The 19,805-nt window shown below is 39.9% G+C and overlaps 1 protein-coding gene across 7 annotated transcripts in view; it reads left to right on the forward strand.

Moving 5' to 3' along the window:
- Window positions 1–594: 594 nt before the first annotated feature.
- Window positions 595–19,805, forward strand: part of LOC119482534 (dentin sialophosphoprotein-like) — a 34,310-nt gene continuing 15,099 nt past the window's right edge. The window contains exons 1-4 of one of the 7 annotated variants that reach the window (XM_037760131.1): window positions 595–777; window positions 6,105–10,421; window positions 10,538–10,601; window positions 10,815–11,065. In XM_037760131.1, the coding sequence (XP_037616059.1) occupies window positions 6,617–10,421; window positions 10,538–10,601; window positions 10,815–10,842 (3,897 nt within the window). In that variant the 5' untranslated portion in view covers window positions 595–777; window positions 6,105–6,616 and the 3' untranslated portion in view covers window positions 10,843–11,065. Of the gene's footprint in view, window positions 778–6,104; window positions 10,422–10,537; window positions 10,602–10,814; window positions 11,066–19,805 lie in introns of those variants that run through there. The other 6 variants (XM_037760129.1, XM_037760133.1, XM_037760132.1 and 3 more) reach the window with 6 other exon arrangements.

Below are 19,805 nucleotides of genomic sequence, written 5' to 3' on the forward strand. Positions count from 1 at the left end.
AATGACATTTATTTACTGATTTATTGAGTAATTTATTAATGTGTTTCTTTAATTTTTGGTTTTGGCAGGCTCTGTCCTCCATACATACAGTTGTTTTGAAGTGGGTTATATGAGGTACTTCTCCATAGTCATTGTATCACCTATAGTAGATGGAGTTTAGTTTTAGGCTATTATACAATATATATATATATATATTGTATATATAAAATTAAAAATAATAAAATAAAATAAAATATTTATATATACATCGCTTTAGACTATTTTATAATATTTTCCGACGGGGAGCTGAACTGAAAGTAAAACTTAGTTATGCAGTTTTTGTCTAGATAAGTTTCATTTCCATGATAATGTTGAGTAGCTTCCTTTATGAAATGTGACTCAAACATTACGTCATTGTTGCTGAAGCTTTGTTGACAAATTTTAACCAATCAGAGGCTGCTTTCTTTACAACCGACCAATCAGAGGCTCTCTTTACAACCGACCAATCAGAGGCTCTCTTACAACCGACCAATCAGAGCTCACGCTGAGCGTCATATAAAAGGATCCGGTCGGCTCTGTCTCTCCTCAGTGACTCTGAGACTCTACCAGGAACTACTTCTAGAGGAACAGCAACAGCAAACACTCACAATTCAGAGGAAATAACCACCAGAAAACGGACCAACGGACTTCTATGGATAACTATGATGTTTATTTCAGTTGAGGGTCTTCAGGAGTTGAGTTTTACTCGGTTTTGAGGCGTTGGAAGCTGAGAAATGAGTTAAAATCAGTTGAAATGCGGTAAGTAACTGTTGATCGTTAGAAACGTTTGTTTTAAATGTGAGCGATAACGGTTGGTCCAGATGTAGCTGCGCATTCAGACGGGGGGAGACGGTCTTTGGACGCAACACCAACTACGTCACTTGAACTTTACCTCATAGCGGTTTTTTAATTTTTTATTATTATTATTATTATTTTAAAACCTTTATTGAACCAGGTAGTACTCATTGAGATTAAGAATCTCATTTTTATATATATATTTTTATTATTATTTGTTTTTTTAAAAAAAAAAAAACTTTATTTAACTAGGTAGTACTCATTGAGATTAAGAATCTCTTTATTTATATTTTTATTATTATTATTATTATTTTAAAACCTTTATTTAACCAGGTAGTACTCATTGAGATTAAGAATCTCTTTTTTTTAAAATATTTTTTTATTATTATTTATTTATTTATTTTAAAACTTTATTTAACCAGGTAGTACTCATTGAAATTAAGAATCTCTTTTATTATTTTTTTTATTATTTTTTTAAACCTTTATTTAACCAGGTAGTACTCATTGAGATTAATAATCTCTTTTTTAATATTTTTATTATTATTATATTTTTTAAACCTTTATCTAACCAGGTACTACTCACTGACATTAAGAATCTTTCTTTTTATTTTTTTATTATTATTATTATTATTATTAAACCTTTATTTAACCAGGAAGTACTCATTGAGATTAAGAATCTTTTTTTTATTTTTGTTATTATTATTATTATTATTATATTTTTAAACCTTTTATTTAACCAGGTAGTACTCATTGAAATTAAGAATCTCTTTTTTAATATTTTTTTTATTATTATTATTTTGTAACCTTTATTTAACCAGGTAGTACTCATTGAGATTAAGAATCTCTTTTTTTTAATTATTATTATTTTAAACCTTTATTTAACCAGGTAGTACTCATTGAAATTAAGAATCTCTTTTTTAATATTTTTATTATTATTATTCTATTTTTTTAATCCTTTATTTAACCAGGTAGTACTCATTGAGATTAATGAGAATCTCTTTTGCAAGAGAGACCTGGCCAAGACAGCAGCATTTAAACATACAGTAAATAAATAAGTTTGGGGAAGTAAATAAGGGGTAAAATGCAAAGGGAAAATCGTGCATAAATAAATTAATAAATAAATACTTCTAAAAATAAATAAATACATTTAAATATTAATACAAATAAATAAATAAAAGGGAAAATTGAACGGAAACATTAATAAATCAAGGAATTGATATAAATAAACACATAAATAAATACTTCTAAAAATAAACACAAAACAAATACAAAATAAATGCAAAAATAAATATATGAATGAAAAATAAATGCTAAAATAAATAAAAGGGAAAATTAAATGGAAACACAAATAAGTCAAGGAATTAATATAAAGATAAATAAATAAATACTTTGAAAAATAAATACAAAATAAATGCAAAAATAAATATAGAAATGAAAAATAAATGCTAAAATAATTAAATACATTCAGAAATTAATCAAAATAAATACATAAATAAATAAAAAGGAAAATTCAACAGAAACACTAATAAATCAAGGAATTAATGTAAAGATAAGTAAATAAACAAAATAAAACAGAATGGCTACATTTATTTTTAATATTATTTTTTTGCTACATTAAGTGACATTTATTTACTTATTTAGTGAGTAATTTATTTATTTATTTCAAGACAGCAGCATATAAACATACATTAAAGTTTCAGACGCCACAACATAAAACAAATGCAAAAGTACATCGCATAATATCATACAAAACACATTAAAATCAAGTGTTTCCCGATTGACTTCTAGGTCTTCATTAATGTTTTAAATTCACACTAAGGGTTGAAATGCAAAGGGGAAAATCGTGCATCAATAAATAAGTACTTCCAAAAATGAATACAAAATAAATGCAAAAAGAAATAAATAAATGCAAAAACAAATCGATACATTTAACAAATTATAAAAATAAATACACAAATAAATAAAAGGGAAAATTAATCAGAAACACAAATAGATAAAGGATTATATTATTCATTAATTATTGGCTACATTCATTTTTAATATTTTTGCAACTATTAATTATATATTTATTTATTGAGTTATTTATTTACCGTGTTAAAAAAAAAATTAAGCGGTCTATTAGCTGATTATTTTTAACAAAGCAAAAAGAGAGGAGGAGGATGAGGCTGGTTGGGAGGGAGAGACAAAAGAGAGGTGATGATGAAAGTAAAGTGCAGGCAGGAGGGACTGAGACAGTGAAGAAGGAAAAAGTAAAAAAAAACAAGATTAAAATACTTTACAAGTCATGAAGTTTAGAAAAGTTACCCTGGAGCCCTTCTGTAAAGAAATTAGTGAAATAATTTTCCTAACGGTGAACTAGAGACAATGAACGCAGCACCGTGGCTGCTACGGTAACTCTCCTGACGGTGAACTAGAGACAATGAACGCAGCACCGTGGCTGCTACGGTAACTCTCCTGAAGGTGAACTGGAGACAATGAACGCAGCACCGTGGCTGCTACGGTAACTCTCCTGAAGGTGAACTGGAGACAATGAACGCAGCACCGTGGCTGCTACGGTAACTCTCCTGACGGTGAACAGGAGACAATGAACGCAGCACCGTGGCTGCTACGGTAACTCTCCTGAAGGTGAACTGGAGACAATGAACGCAGCACCGTGGCTGCTACGGTAACTCTCCTGACGGTGAACTGGAGACAATGAACGCAGCACCGTGGCTGCTACGGTAACTCTCCTGACGGTGAACTGGAGACAGTGAACGCAGCACCGTGGCTGCTACGGTAACTCCCCTGAAGGTGAACTGGAGATATTGAACGCAGCACCGTGGCTGCTACGGTAACTCTCCTGACGGTGAACTGGAGACAGTGAACGCAGCACCGTGGCTGCTACGGTAACTCCCCTGAAGGTGAACTGGAGACAATGAATGCAGCACCGTGGCTGCTACGGTAACTCCCCTGAAGGTGAACTGGAGACAATGAATGCAGCACCGTGGCTGCTACAGTAGCTCTCCTGACGGTGAATATGGGCCTCAGTTGTCTGTTCTGCTCTTACACTGCAGCTGGCGCACCGCTGCACACAAAGCACAAGTCTTGTCGGTTGACGGTAATAATCTGTTAACGAGGGTCAGTTATAGGTTAAGAATTTTTTTCAAAATTAGCATCCCTAGTTTTTCTGCTCAGTAGCATGACGCACATAGCGAGGCGCAACTTGTTAATCAAAACTATTTTATTAAAATCAAAAATGAATACAGTAAAGTAGCCGACTGGACTTAAATGAGTAGTTGGCTGTTTGGCCGGCGCTTAAGGAAAGCTCTGAGCGGGCTACTCTTATACTATGTGAGTCATTCTATAGAGCAGTGTTTCCAACGTTTTTCTTTAAGGGACCTCTTTTCTATCATTGAGTAAACTGACGACCCCTGACTAATTGACATAATTTGAGCTCTTTGATTGTTTAACAGAGAGGGAAGGATCTGTGAATGTAACTTATGTTCAGCTCTACACTGCTCAAATAAAATTGACTTGACTGTACCAGTGCGATGTGGTGAAGAGGGAACTGAGCCTGAAGGCGAAGCTCTCAATTTACCGGTCCATCTACGTTCCAACCCTCACCTATGGTCAGTAGCTTTGGGTAGTGACCAAAAGAATGAGATCGCGGATACAAGCGGCCGAAATGAGTTGGCCGCTGCTCCTTTGCGTCGAAAGGGGCCAGCTGAGGTGGTTCGTGGCATCTGATCAGAATGCCTCCTGGACGCCTCCCTTTAGAGGTTTTCCGGGCATGGCCAACGGGTAGACCCAGAACAAGCTGTAGAAATTATATATCTCGTCTGGCCTGGGAACGCGTCGGGGTCCCCCAGGAAGAACTAGAAAACGTTGCTGGGGAGAGGGACATCTGGAATTCCCTACTAATCCTGCTGCCCCCACGACCAGGCCCCGGATAAGCGGAAGAAAATGGATGGCTGGATGGATGGCTGGAGGATTCATAGGATCCATAGCACCCCCTAATGCGTGGAATGATGTTGGAATATAATTGCTCTGATCATGATTCATGAGATTTGGTACCAGCATTGCTCTCATCATTGCAAACATTCCCATCATTCGCTCCACCCAACCGGAAGTTGGCCATTTTGAATGATGTTCATTTTTCATGCATTTTATGCAAACGTTTTCAAACTCTTCCTTGAGGGTTTAACTGATTGGTTTTAAGATTTGGTTGGTATAACCCTCTGGCTAATGTGACGCTAAATTGCGAAGGAATAGTTGATACCTCAAACGGGGTACAGGATAAAACTTCAATTCAGGAATACCTGTTAGAGTAGTAGATTAGTTTCAACATGGCGGACGGGTCACACACTTTCTCATTTTACAGCTAAACAGTACACTATGGTGATGGACAGGTTGACAGACGAGATCAGACAGGAGTCTCCACGGACTATGATGTTTGCGGATGACATTGTGATATGTGAGAGTAGGGAGCAGGTAGAGGAGAGGTGGAGGTATGCACAAGAGCAAAAACGGAATACATGTCCATGGATGATTTTACTTACTTGGGGTCAACTGTTCAAAGTAATGGGGAGTGCAGAAGAGAGGTGAAGATTAGAGTGCAGGCAGGGTGGGTGGAAAAGAGTGTCAGGAATGATTTGCAACAGAAGGGTACCAGCAAGAGTGAAAGGGAAGTATGGCAGTGAGACCAGCTATGTTGTATGGTTTGGAGGAAGTGGCACTGACAAAAAGACCGGAAGCAGAGCTGGAGGTGGCAGAGTTTAAGATGCAGAGATTTTTATTGGGAGTGATAAGGATAGACAAGGTTAGGAAGAGTATATTGCCCTATTTCCAAAGCAGGAACTTTCCCCCGGAACTAAGATCCTGTTGAGGAACTCATTGCGTTTCGACCGCAGGGACCGGGGTCTATATTAAGTTCTGGGGTCATTTAGTGCGTCTTCACATTAGGTACGATTGATCCGTACCGTGCCCGAGTGCGACTGCCCCCCCTCGCCACTCAGCTTTCACATTAGTAAAGCAGTTCCGTACCTGAGTACACTTGTGTCATCATCCACGTGTATTTGTTTATGTTGCGATCAGATGTACGTAGCTGAGCATCGTAAAACACTTCATTTAAACTGGACAGAAACAAAATAAAATTCACCAAAACCGCCACCGATGTGAAAGCACCCTTAGGTTCAGGAACTCACTCCAAACGAGGGAGTTATTGGTCGTTGGAATCCCGCAGTGGAAAACGTCTGTGTTGTAGTAAATGTGACACCAACCAACCACTAATTTTGCTTTTATTTGTTTCCTAGACCTGAGAAGCGAACTGAAGTGATCGCTTGAAAGATAGCTCTACATGCGATGCAATCTGGATTTCCACGCAGCCAAGAAGGGGCCTATTCTGCATTCCAGCACTGGAGAAACGTTGCTCTCCCATCACCTGAGGACATCAACGTTACACCTGTACCAGTAGTTCACCCTGAAAAAATTAAATACAAAACAACATGGTAGTCACTCAATATCCCGGGGAGCTTAGAGTGGCTTACGGTCCAGCTCAGTTGCACCAAGGCTATGGACAATCATAACAGAATCTCCAGGGACTCCACCACCAGGAGTCACAGGCAAGTGTACTAAGCACTGGATTCCACCACCCAATACCTGAAGATAATGCATGCACTTCTCGGAACAGTCGCCACCAAATAAGCAGAGAAGGCAACACTGAATTTTATTCATCAGCACATGTCTCTGCACAGCACATCAGTTTTTCGGGAAATCAGCTAATGAGAACTCTGTAAGACAATCCGTTAACAACCATGAACAACAAATGTCGAATTTGAAGAATAATACTGGACTGCAGCAAAGACGGCATTTGAATTGTGCCTCATTAGCCTGTACCAGTTCTGCAGCACTTAAGGGAGTCGCAGCAAAGATATTTCCTTTACAGGATCAGTGTTCTTCTGTGACTGTGAGCAAAAAGCAGGCATCTAACCCACTGTTGGTGGCCTTACTGAATGGAAATCCTTCAGATTCCAAATCCTTTACCACCCCGTCTTTTCTGTCAGAGGAGATTAATGGCAACACTGAACTCAATACTATTCCTCATTTTTCAGATGCAAGACACCGCAAAGGTCAGCAAGTCAAAAGTTTACAAGCTGCTCTAAACTGTAGAATGACTAGAACACAAAACCCAGATCATTCAAGAGGAACTCCTTCCAGCCCCCATCAGCAGCAGGTCTTCCCTCCGTCTCTCAGCAGTCAGTCATCCACAGACAACGTCTCTCCAGTTGGAGAGACGGAACCACCTACAGATGCAGAAATAAAGGAATATATTGACCGAAAGTACACATATTATCTGACTGTTGTAAATCAGAAAGAGAGAAATTATAGACATAATGCGTGGGACGGGAACTCCACACTGCAGTCTGACGACACCATGCCAAACAGTATTGCCCATCTCCCCATAACCTCTGCCTCTGACAAAGCTGTGGAGAGGCAAAGTCTCCACTCTGCTATGATTGAGGAGTGCACTGCAGCAGTTGAAAAGGACAGTTCAAAGGACAGCAAAGCCAACGTTGAGTTAACACCCAAGTTTAAAGAGACAGATCGTTGTGCTACATATGCATCAATGATACATTCAACAGGTACACTAGTCTCTGCTCTAGGCAACTCAAAATGTGCTCCTAAAAGGGAATTTGTTAAGAAGACTGCATCGGTAGATTTAGATTTTTCACCAGTTGATAAAATTCAGATTACTAATATAGTATCAATTGCTGCAAACCAAAGTGAATGGCTAAGCGACCAAACAAGTGATGAAGGTGCGAGGGAGGATGCAGGCTCTGTGCATTCACAAACTGATTTATGCATAGCACTTTATGAAAACACAATCAAAGAGCATGCCACTCAATCTGAAAGAGAGGGCGAGGAAGCACGACCAAAATATGAGGACATTTCGGACGATGATGCGTCACAGATGGTCACAACCCTCCCAGACACAGAGCATGGAGGATTAAGCATTTCAGCATGGATTAAAGCCTCACAGTATGAAGATGTAAGTGACGCTGACAGTCCACAGTATGAAGATGTAAGTGACGCTGACAGTCCACAGAATGAGTATATGACTGTGGACACATCTCAAGTACCTGATCCCAAAGATGAGCAGTCACCATTTGAAAATGAACATGTGCACGGTCAGGCTCAGAGGAAGACAGAAATCACTCCAGATGAGGAAGCGATTCCAAAGCAGCAGGTTTCACTAAAGACAGAAACACTTGAAATAGCACAGCATTGTTCTTGTTCATGTTTTGTTGAAACTGATTACGGTTTTGAAGATCTATCATGTCCTAAATGTAACCGTGAAACACGAACAAACCACTTTGTTTCAAATAGTCCTTCCTCTGTTTTGCAAGCTGAAGATAACACTGATGATGAGACTGAAGATGAGACTGATGTTGAGGCTGAAGATGAGACTGATGATGAGACTGATGATGATATGGATTATGACTGTTTAACTATAAGCATGTTAGACCTTAAATTTGAACCAGAAGATGAAGACCAGGATAGCCTAGAAAAAAATGCGCTAGAAGTTGGGGAAACAGAAGACGAAGAAAGACTGCATGACACAAGTCCAACACCTCCGAAACCAGTACTAGCTTTTGATTTTCCCCAGCTGCCGGTGTACGACACAAAAGAGAGCTTTATACAAGCTATGACATGTAGATTTGAGGTGGCATCAGGCGAGAGCACACCTGAACATGAAATGGTCTCTGAGGAAGCTCAGAACAGGAGACGGTCTGTAGACAGCTGTGAAACTGAAGACAGTTGTGATTACTCATCTGCATCGGAACACAACTATTTGACAGTATCCAGGAAGATGTTGAGGAAGAGGTCAGCACCTCAGCCATCAGAGACTGATGTATCCGCGTCTGAAAAAGAGGGCGAAGGCGATGAGTTTGCAAATATGCAAAAAGGTCAAACCAGGAGCTTGGACAAGTCTGGCTGTATGCAAAACCACAGACGACTGATTGAAGCCAGAGCTGGCTGCTCTAAGCATGTTCAACCCGAGACCAATAGACAACAGATTTCAACAAAGGATGATGTAATAGTCATAGTTTCTGACACGGAGGATGAAGGTGATCACTACTGCAAAAAGGCAAAAAGACAGAGAAAAGAAAAAAGAATCTTGTTCTCTTCAGCCTCAGAGGACAGTGGAGATGCCCCATGTAGTCAACAAAAGAGACATTTGCCTGGAACTGTGGGCCGTCAGTGTGGAACTGTTAAAGAAAAGCTTCCAGAAAACAGACTGCCATCTGCAGACTCATCAGCACCTCAGCACCGATCTAACCATGATACACCGACTGAAGAAATGCTGCAGGATGCAAGCTCTGACCTGTCACACAGTGCAGGACAGATTAAAACCAAAGCTGCCTCTGAACATGTTGAAGGTGTAATAAATGTTGACTCTGACACCGAGGATGACAATGACCAAAAATACAAAAAGCCAAGCACGATGAGATTTTTCTCTTCAGAGTCGGACAGTGGCGATGCCCCGTGTGTTGAACCTGAAACCAGACTGTCTTCTGCAGACTCATCACTGCCACAGCGCCAGTCTAAACTTCATGATACACAGTTAAAAGACGTGATGCCGGATGCATGCTCTGACCTGTCGCACAATAGGAAAAAGAGTGGACTGCCAATTGAAGCTAAAGGTGGCTCTGCCCATGTTCGACACAAGGCCGACAGACAAACGGTATCAAAAAAAAGAGTAGTTTTCCACGATTCTGTGGTTAAAAAAGGCCATTTCAGCAAAAAGAAGGAAGATAAAAAAGGAATCTCATCAGGATCAGGGGACAGTAGTGGTGATTTATTTGCCACAAAAAGCAGACGGTCAACTGAAACTGTGAACCGTTTTTGTGGAACTGCTAACGAAAAGCCTAAAAAAAACAGACTGTCATCTGAAGACTCGCCAGAGCAGCAGCCCCGGTCTGTGGACATGGAGGTAGACTCTACTTTGGGTCGCTATATTGTGAAGCCTTCTCGACCAACTGAATCCTTGATACTTTCAAAAGAACCTAGAGTCCACAGGCAGGGTAAAGATGGAACAAAGAATAACGTTCAGGCCAACGTACCAAAACCCAGAATATCAAGACAACTTTCCTCACATAGGCAGGAAGGCCCATCTACCTCCTTCAGTAACTTGTCTTCCACAAGTGGACAGCTTTCTGAAGCCAGACGAAGCTCAGCTTCCTCAAGAGGTTTGTCTCCGTCTGGAGAAACCTCCGCCTCCTCTAGTCTTCCTTTATCTAAGCAGAGCACATCTATTCCCAGACAATATTCGCCTTTGTCCAAACTACAGCGTTCTCACTCTTATCGCAACCCCTCAACATCATCTTCTGCAACCATGCCATTATCGGCAAAGGAACAACTGAAAAAAGACTGGAAGGACAGCTTTTACCCAACCATGAGGGACAAAAAACACAGCATGAGGACGGAGGAGGAAGCTAGACCAGGACCTAGTCACCATTACAAGACACCCAGACAGAGGCACAAGTCTGAACCCCAACTGTCGAAGAGGGCTAGGAGTGTGGCCATACAGAGGACAAAGGACATAAATCCATATGCCCCAAAAGAAAGTGTGTTCTTTTGAAGTCTCTACAATGTATTTTTAATTGTCCTTAATTAATTCAGATAGTTCTTTTTGAATGTGTCTAATTAGAATACATGTTCCCAACCCCTATTCTTATTGTAGGATGCCCTGTGGGTGAAGGTTACAAGTGGTCAATGAAGCCAACAGTGGTAAAGCAAAAAAAAAGGTGATACTTAACATTTCCCTAACATGGTTTTAGGACCCCCTCGAAAACGAGATGCTACATCTCAAGGGGATATCCTACCAATAAATTCAAATGGTTTGCTCCATGAGTAATAATTATTATTTTACAGCTGAACAATGCAGTGTGCAATTTCATCAGGTTTTCCAGTTTCTGTAATGTTTTATTTCTGTTGTTTCCTGCTATTTGTCATTGTAGGTTCCAGCAGGAAGGGGAAGAAGTGTAGATCCCGTCCAAGACCCCATCGGTGAGGAAAGGGTGCCAGTGTCTACGAATCCGAGTCCAGTTTGTTTCACTCCCAAAGGGACAGGTGGTTGAGTGGCGAAAACAGCAGTTGCTGCCGATTCCATCTTTTGATTTTCCAAAACATTTTCTGTATTTTAATTGTTTGTGTTTGTATATACGCATACTGTGAATATTTTATATTATATACTGTATTACCAACTGTTTGTGGTAACGGCATTGAATGTTTTGAAAGTGTTCTTTTATCATGTGCTTCAATATGTATAGAAATAAGGATGCACCGATACCACTTTTTTTTCAGACAAAGTACAAGTACATGTACTTACATTTGGGTACTCGCCGATACCGAGTACCGATACGAGTACTTCTCTGTGCCAAAAGACCCTCGTTAACAGCCAGCTGGATGGTGTGAGCGACACACGGCAGGCTGGGGCAACCTGCATACGAGGCGGTGCGCCACGACCAGCTCTAGGTCGGCTTGGAAAGGCTCGGGGCGAAGGTGGCTCAAGGCCACAACCACAACTTTACAGCACTCCCCTCCCGGACCTCGCCGCACCGTGGACAAAGGGCTCGCTGCGCCCTCTCTCCTCGCCAGGGAAGGACCTCTGCTCCCGGTGCGACTGTCGACCGGGGCGGACTGTCCTCAGTGCGCCCCAACCGCGTCGTGCCGCCAGATCGGGACTCGGCCTACGTAAAAAGGCGCCAGGGGTCTGCGGCGTTGTCGGCAACCCACCCGACCCGTCTTGAAAGACGGTATTGGAGCCGTTTTTTGCGAGTACGAGTACATGAGCACAGTATCGGACCCGATACCCAAAACTGGCATTGGTATCGGTTTGTCCCTATATGTAAATTCAGCGTTAAAGTTATTTTTATAAAACGGTCGCTATATCGTGACAGTAGTACATGAAACAGGTAACCTGAAAAAAATCATGTGCCTTTGTGTCCTTCGGTGCTCCTAACGGCATCTGCAAGAGTTCACAGACTTGAGGAAAACAAGCAGTCAGAGCTGATCTGAGGTCTGATGTCCACCTGCCGTCTATGAGAGCCGGCTGTCAATCATTCGGTTAAGGTTATTATGCAATTTTTGGCCAATGATGCCATAAATATACTGCCTACTGCAGCTTTAAGTTAAATCGTTTTGCTCTGAGTACATGGTACTTCAAACTTTTCAACTATTTCAGATGTTATGATTTTTTTTATACAACACGTTTTTTTGTACTTTGAAAAAAAAAAAAGCTGATTGCACTATTCCTATGGATAATGTTCTATCACTTTTTAAAAAATCAATGTGAAAATGTATAAAAAGTCTTAAATGGATCCATTGCTGTTTGTCTCGTGTGCTCTTCTATTTCACCACTAGAGGGAGACATTGATATATATAAAATACAAACAGTTGATCTCCATTTTAAATCAGTGGAGCCTTAACACCTCATCTGTCTTTTTTTTGGCTTTGGCTTTGGCTTTGGCTTCACAATCTGTAAGACGTCCTCTGTCCCTTTCACAACAGTGGAATCATTTATTTCCATGTGTCGGATGAAGAATCAGACTCAGGAGAGAAAGGCCGGTGAAGATGCAAAATACCCTTTATTTGCATGAAAGATCTGAGCTTTGCATCTCTGCAGTCAAAACAAAACTTATTTGTATGTCCGGGTACATCAGTATATCAAAACAACATAACACCCTCCCTTAATGGAGGTAATGATTCCTGTAAGTCCCAGATCTGGCCTGTTCTGTTCTAATACAAATAGATAACAAGATATCTCAGGATCAAAGTCTAATGTCACGATGGCTGTTCCTGTGCTTTCTAGAGGTCAGGTCACTTAATGCAGAATGGTTGTTTTTTTTTACATTAACCCTTCCTTGCCAGCATATTGTACTGTAGTTGTATATGATGTTCCTCTGGTGTCCTCCTAATGGCATCTGCAAGATCTCACAGACCGGAGGAAAAGAACCAGTCAGAGCCGAGCTGGAGACTTGCCGTGTCTGAGCAGCTGTCAATCACTACCCACTGAGCAAAGACACGTCCAAAAGACGTCAATTTAACGTCTCTGTCGACCGTCCAAAAGACGTCCACTGAGGAGCAAGAATGAAAGTTTTTGCGACGTCTTTTTTTAATGTCTAAGATAGTCCCTGGTCAGACGTCCAGATATCAAACCTGTTTTGCACGTCCACAGACGTCCAAGATGGTCCCTGGTCAGACGTCCAGATATCGAACCTGTTTTGCACGTCCACAGACGTCCAAGATGGTCCCTGGTCAGACGTCCAAGATGGTCCCTGGTCAGACATCCAGATATCGAACCTGTTTTGCACGTCCATAGACGTCCAAGATGGTCCCTGGTCAGACGTCCAGATGACGGTCCCTGGTCTGACGTCCAGATATTGAACCTGTTTTGCACGTCCATACACGTCCAAGATGGTCCCTGGTCAGACGTCCAGATGACGGTCCCTGGTCTGACGTCCAGATATTGAACCTGTTTTGCACGTCCATACACGTCCAAGATGGTCCCTGGTCAGACGTCCAGATATCGAACCTGTTTTGCACGTCCATAAACGTCCAAGAGGGGTCCTGGTCAGACATTCAGATATTGTACCCGCATTGCATGTCCATAGACGTACAAGATGGTCCCTGAAAGCTGCCTCTGTTGTTGAAAGAACAGCCAATAGGAATGCTCTCTCTGAAATGACCTGCGATTGGCCTTCCTTCTTCCTCGTGTCCAGCCATCTTCTATATCATGTCTGTCCAGTGGTTGGTGCAGGCGAGCGCCGCGGCATTTGGTTTCGGCCCAGGTTATCTTTGGTCCATTGTGGAGCTTGGCAACATCTCAGGATGTGTTCCATGGTTTGGGATTCGCCACACATACACACACACACACACGTGCATCGGAAGTTGTTGTTTTCCATTTCTTCATTGACACCTTGCAGCGTCCTTCGCCGGCCCGCAGGCGGTTCAGTGTTTTCCAGACAGCCCGAGGTTGATCGTGGCCAGTAGCGAGACATTCATCTGGGGCAGGGTTCTGCGACCTGCGTCTCTTCAGCTCCTCTCCAGTGGCTCCCTGTGGATTTATAAAAAGATTAGTGGAAATGAATAACTGTTGTTTTGTTTACATTTTCAATTTTATTTATCATTGTTGTATGTCTATAGTACGACGGTACGACGGAGTATTAGGGCCACATTGAGGAAGAAAATAAATCTGAGATTTCGAGAATAAAGTCATAATATTATAAAGTAGTAATTTTACATGTTATTTTCTTTTTTTCTCGTAAAGTTATGACTTTATTCATCACTTTTTAAAATGTATGCATAAAAAAAAGTCAAATGGATCCATTGCTGTTGGTCTCGTGTGCTCTTCTATTTCACCACTAGAGGGAGACATTGATATATATATATATATATATATATATATACATATATATATATATGTATATATATATATATATAAATATATATATATATGTATAATAAAACAGTTGATCTCAGTTTTAATACACACCAGAGGCTTGTGTTAAACCATATACTGTATTGTTCATGCATATATAACATATAAACACAAATTAGGTTCTTATTTTTATTTCCCTGACGACACTTTATGGTCATTTCAGTATTTTATCAAACAAAGGGGGTTAACACTTCAGTATGTTTCTACATGTTGTGTTTTTATTGAGGTCAGAAGAAGAGAGAAAATATATTTTTATGGAAAAGAGTGGTGGTGTTTATTATTATTATTATTATTATTATTATTATTATTGTTCTTACAGCACTGGAATCATTAGAATAATATCTTTTCTTTTCTTTTTTTATTTCTTTTTTAAATTTTCATCACAAACAGACAAAAAAAACAAAAAACAGAAAAGTAATATCTACAGACAGACTCACAAACATACCAACCTCACATACAGAACAATACATAAATAAAATAAATAAATACAATTAAATAATACTAATAGAAAATAAAAAATTTGAATAATTTCTAGATCGAGTTTATTCTCCTCATTGATCCCCTAAAGTGTACAAAATACTAATCTATTGGTTATGTTCCCTGTCATACACTCTAATCCTTGACTGTCTGACCTATATATATATATATATTTAAAGGATTTGTGTGCCTCTTGCAGGATAATGATCAGTGACATCATGGTGAGCTTTCTTCTTATCTTATAGAGAAGTATTTATAGGTCTGCTGGTCTGTTTATCATCCTGCAGGCAGACCCAGGTAGCCGAGTGTCGAGCTCAGGCCCCGAACACCAGCAGGACATGCAGAGCTGAGCAAACAGGAGGAAGATGGCAGAGCTGCAAAAACATTATTAATGTGATCAGAGAGATCCAGTCGCTGCAGGAGGCTCTCAGAGGTCAGTGTGTGTTTGTCTGCCTTCATGTTTACATGTGTGTGATGAAGTACGACGTGTTAGTGACGTCATTGTGTGCACATGGTGTAATTCAGGGGTCAGAGGTCAGCAACCTACTCTTTATCTTCTCTCCAGAGGCTCCCTGTGGATTATTAAAAATGGAAATGAATAAATGTTTTTTTGTTTGCATTTTCATTTTTATTTATCATTGTTGTAGGTCTATGGTACGACGGTACGACGGAGTATTAGGGCCACATTGAGGAAAAAAATAAATCTGAGATTTCGAGAATAAAGTCATAATATTATAAAGTAGTAATTTTACGTGTTATTTTCTTTTTTTCTCTTAAAGTTCTGACTTTATTCTGTAAATCTCAGATGTTTTTTCCCTCAATGTGGCCCTAATACTCCGTAGTACATTGTCTCTTTGTCCCTCACTGCATTAGACTTATATACTATATACTTAGGCTATAAACTGTGTTACCTTCATCACAATGATCACATGTTTTGCAGCTCCAGACAGATTTTTATTTAATTTTGTTTTGCTTAAAATGTCTCTTTTGATAGTAAAGGTTTCTGACCCCTGCTCTAATTTAATGAAATATATTTTGTGTGGTCCTTTTGTAAGAAGAAAAATCAGAGCCTAAATAATTTTGCAACTCCATTGGATATGTTTTAATAATAAAAAGCTGTTTTTTTTAAGGGCACTAAACTCTAAGTATTTTCTTTTTCATTTTTGTTTCCTGTTTGTGTCGTTTCTAATCTTGACTTTTAATCAACAGTATTAGTATATACAGGTCTAGTATTATATGATATGATTTTATTGAGAACCAATATATTGTAAATTGATTATTTATTATCTGGTATGATTATACCTGGTTTTAGTCTTTAAAACTATTATCTTTTACTACTTGTATTATTTTAAATAACTACTGTCTGACACTCAACATGTGAATTCCCCTTTTGACCCCGATAAAGAAAAAAGTCTTGTATTTCAATTTCAATTTTTGTATTTTAAAATGAAAATCAAATAACCACTAATTTACAGATGTTATACAACAGGGAGGGTTTCTACAGATGTTAAACAGAACTCTCACATAATTGACAATTTTCTCTCTCACACTCTCACTATGGGCTGTTTCTTTCTGTCGGCAGGTGAGAAGCACTATGTGGCTACTCCTTTCAACACACCTGACACTTCCACCTGATCCCCTTCACTCCGTTAGGAAGACTGTAGCCGAGTAGTTCTACATCATGATAATGATGATTTTTCAACCAGCGATTATGACATTAATGCCAGCTAGACAGAATAAAGCTCTGTCTGTCATGACAATACTGTACTGGACTGAAGGCCACTCCATCACTCTAGATACTGTAGATTTAACAAATACCTGCTGTCTTCAGACGGCTGTAAAGAGTCACCCGAGTAAAGGAAAGACTTTCAGTACAGTTCTATTGTCATGACAGACAGAGCTTTATTCTGTCTAGCTGGCATTAATGTCATAACCACTGGTTGAAAAATCTGCCTTATCATGATGTCGAACAAATTAACTAAATTACATATTATACCAAATAGACTAGAAATGATTGAAAAGCCTCATAAACCACCAAACAGAATACAGAAAGTTAGTGATTTCAGTTTTTTAGTGAACTGTTGGATTTATTATGTACAAAAGTGCTTACAATTACCTGAAATAACCTGCTTATAAGGGAAGCTGAAAACTGTTGTATTGTTTCATGATTGCTCAATAACTGTCTCTCAATTATTAGCTTCTAAGGGCATAACTCAGGGTGAAGGAATGAAGGACTTGGGGCTGTTCAGTTATTGTTGCACTGTTTTGTTCCTTGAGGAGGTGATTCGGTGACTGTAGATTTCTATATAGTCACATTGTAATAATCTCCGGCAGCATTTGGAGAGGCTTTGAACTACTCAAGGGCGAGGACAGGGGGGAGGCACACGGGACTGCATATTCTGTTCTTTTCACAAGGTCACGGGAGGATGGAGTCAGAAGAAGAAACAAAAAAGAAGATATGCAGCAAAAACATCACGTGCCATAAGCTCATGACTATTGATATTGTGTAAACCATAAAAACGCTGGATCAGGGATAGCTCGGGGTTCAGACTTCGCGAACTGACCCATGCATTGTATGTTGTCAGGGACACGTTGATTGGATCCAGAATTCTGTAAACTCTGTTATCTTACTTATGCAACATTAATTGTTCGGAATAAATTGTATTATTATGCTTTAACCCGTCTGTTTGGAAAATCTCTTTGTCACACAAGATTAACCAACACGTAACTGTGCCCTGACCTCTTCGAGGTAGAGGGCCGGTTCCTTCAGAACTCAGGCTGATTAATCCTCATATTAGACTATGATGTCTGAAGGTTGGCAAACATGCTGATCAACCATACTTATCTATCATTGACCAGGATTATTGACTTGACTTTTCATCTATAAATGCGTCAAAATTGAAAATTTGACTGAAAAGAAAATCCTTGGGGATTGAGGAGTGGTGACCTCTGACCCCTACGGTGGGTAACGTCACAGAAGGCCCACTCATAAAATGCACTGACTTCACTGGTACCGAATCTCCCTCCAAACTAAATTGTAAAGCTGACGGCCCCTCAATATGATCTGATCAATACAATACAATCAAACTTTATTGTCCACCAGGGTGGATTTTTCTCTTCGGCTCACAAAACACAGAAAACAACAAACAGCAGTTAGTAAAAAACAGAGACAGGTTATGTTACACATTAAAAACAGTTCATGTCAGTGTCTGTGGCTCAGATCTGCTCAGTCACTGTGTTGAGTTAAGAGTATTGATGGCGGGTGCCTGGGTTAGCTCAGTTGGTAGAGCGGGCGTCCATGTATTAAGGCTTGGTCCTGACTGCGGCGGCCCGGGTTCGAATCCGGCCTGTGGCCCTTTCCGCATCCACTCTCTCTCTCCCCCCTTTCAAGACTCTATCCACTGTCCTGTCAATAAAAATGGAAAAATGCTCCCAAAAAAATAACTTTAAAAAAAAAAAAAAAAAGAGTATTGATGGCATTTGGGATGAAAGACTTTTTAAACACATGTTTAGTTGCCAGAGGGGCTCTATAGCGCCTCCCGACTGGCTGCAGAGAGGATGGGAGCTATCTGCAAGGATGCTCCTCGCTTTCTTCCTCGTCCTTTCTGTAAAAAGTTGAGTCAAGGGCTTTTGGGGTTTATCAACTATTTTGCCTACCATTGACACAATCCTAGACAGTTTATTCTTCTATCTACAGTGTAGGTGACCGTACCAGGCAGGAAGGTTAAAGGTTAAAATCCTCTCAACAATAGTTTTGTACACTAATTCTAAAATCTGCCGGCTGACACCGAGGCCACTAAGTTTCCTTAGAAGATAAAGTCGCTGTGAGCATCTCTTGAAGATATACTCTGTATTTACAGAGAAGCTCACCTGGGTGTCCAGGACTGTACCGAGGTATTTAAAGTGTTCCACAGTTTCAACATGTTGGCCATCAAGTGAAACTGACTCTGTGATCAGATGTTGTTTTGTGCAGCACATGATTAATTCTTTCTTCTCAGCCACATTGATTTCTAGCTGGCTAGTGTGACACCGTGTTTGAAGGGCTGTAGTGTGGGCCAGATAGGCAGCTTCACCTAGTGGGCCTGTTTCCTGTAAAAGACCAACTAAGGCCATGTCATCCGCATACTTAAACAGTCTAAAATGTTTCTCATTGGTCATAAATTCATTAGTAAAAAGAGAGAATAGCACAGAGGAAAGAACACAGCCTTGTGGGCAGCCTGTCTGACATGTTCTCTCTGATCCACAGAACTAACCCTGTGTTGATGTTGAGATCAAGGAGCCTTTTCAGGAGAATATGCGTCTTCATTGAGTTAAAAGCTGAGCTAAAATTCACAAATAAAGCTCTGGCATAACCTTTAGGATGCATAAGGTGTTTAGTGACTGTGTTAAGCAGAGTCAGCACAGCGTCGTCTGGGACTCTGTCGCTCTTATTTAAGCGAACTGGAGCAGATCTAGCTTAGTCACCACTGTGCTGGTCAGGCTGGCAAGAACTCGTTCCATGGTTTTACACAATATGGAGGTTATTGCGATGGGCCAAAGATCATTTGGCTTACTTGCACCTGGCTTTTTTAGCACAGGCCTAATTATTGTGAATTTCCATGATTTTGGCACAGTGTAGGTGTCTAGGATATATAATTAATTAGGCTTTTTTAGGTACAGTATGTATTTATTTAGCCTATTTATCTTCTACTGTTACCTCGATCATGTGCTTAAATAATGTTACACTTTTATAGAATGACCACACTATCTTCTTGGCTTTTATTTTGACATGTTTGTGCAGCAATTTCTCTTTAATAGAAAACACAAAGTCAAATAGCAAATGAATCATCATCTTTTAGCCGGTACAGAACAGAAGACGCATCTTTAAAAGACAACAGAGCATCTTATTGTGCTCTGTCCTTGCACATCGAGTGAGACACTTGGTTATCTGCAGAGGAGTAAAACATTCTTCACATTTCTCTGCTTAATCTCCGTGACAAAGACAACAGTGAGAGGGGAGTTGAGACGTTTTTACGAGTTCATGTTATCTTCA

The sequence above is a fragment of the Sebastes umbrosus genome, chromosome 23 (assembly GCF_015220745.1).
Source record: "Sebastes umbrosus isolate fSebUmb1 chromosome 23, fSebUmb1.pri, whole genome shotgun sequence".
NCBI lineage: Eukaryota > Metazoa > Chordata > Actinopteri > Perciformes > Sebastidae > Sebastes > Sebastes umbrosus.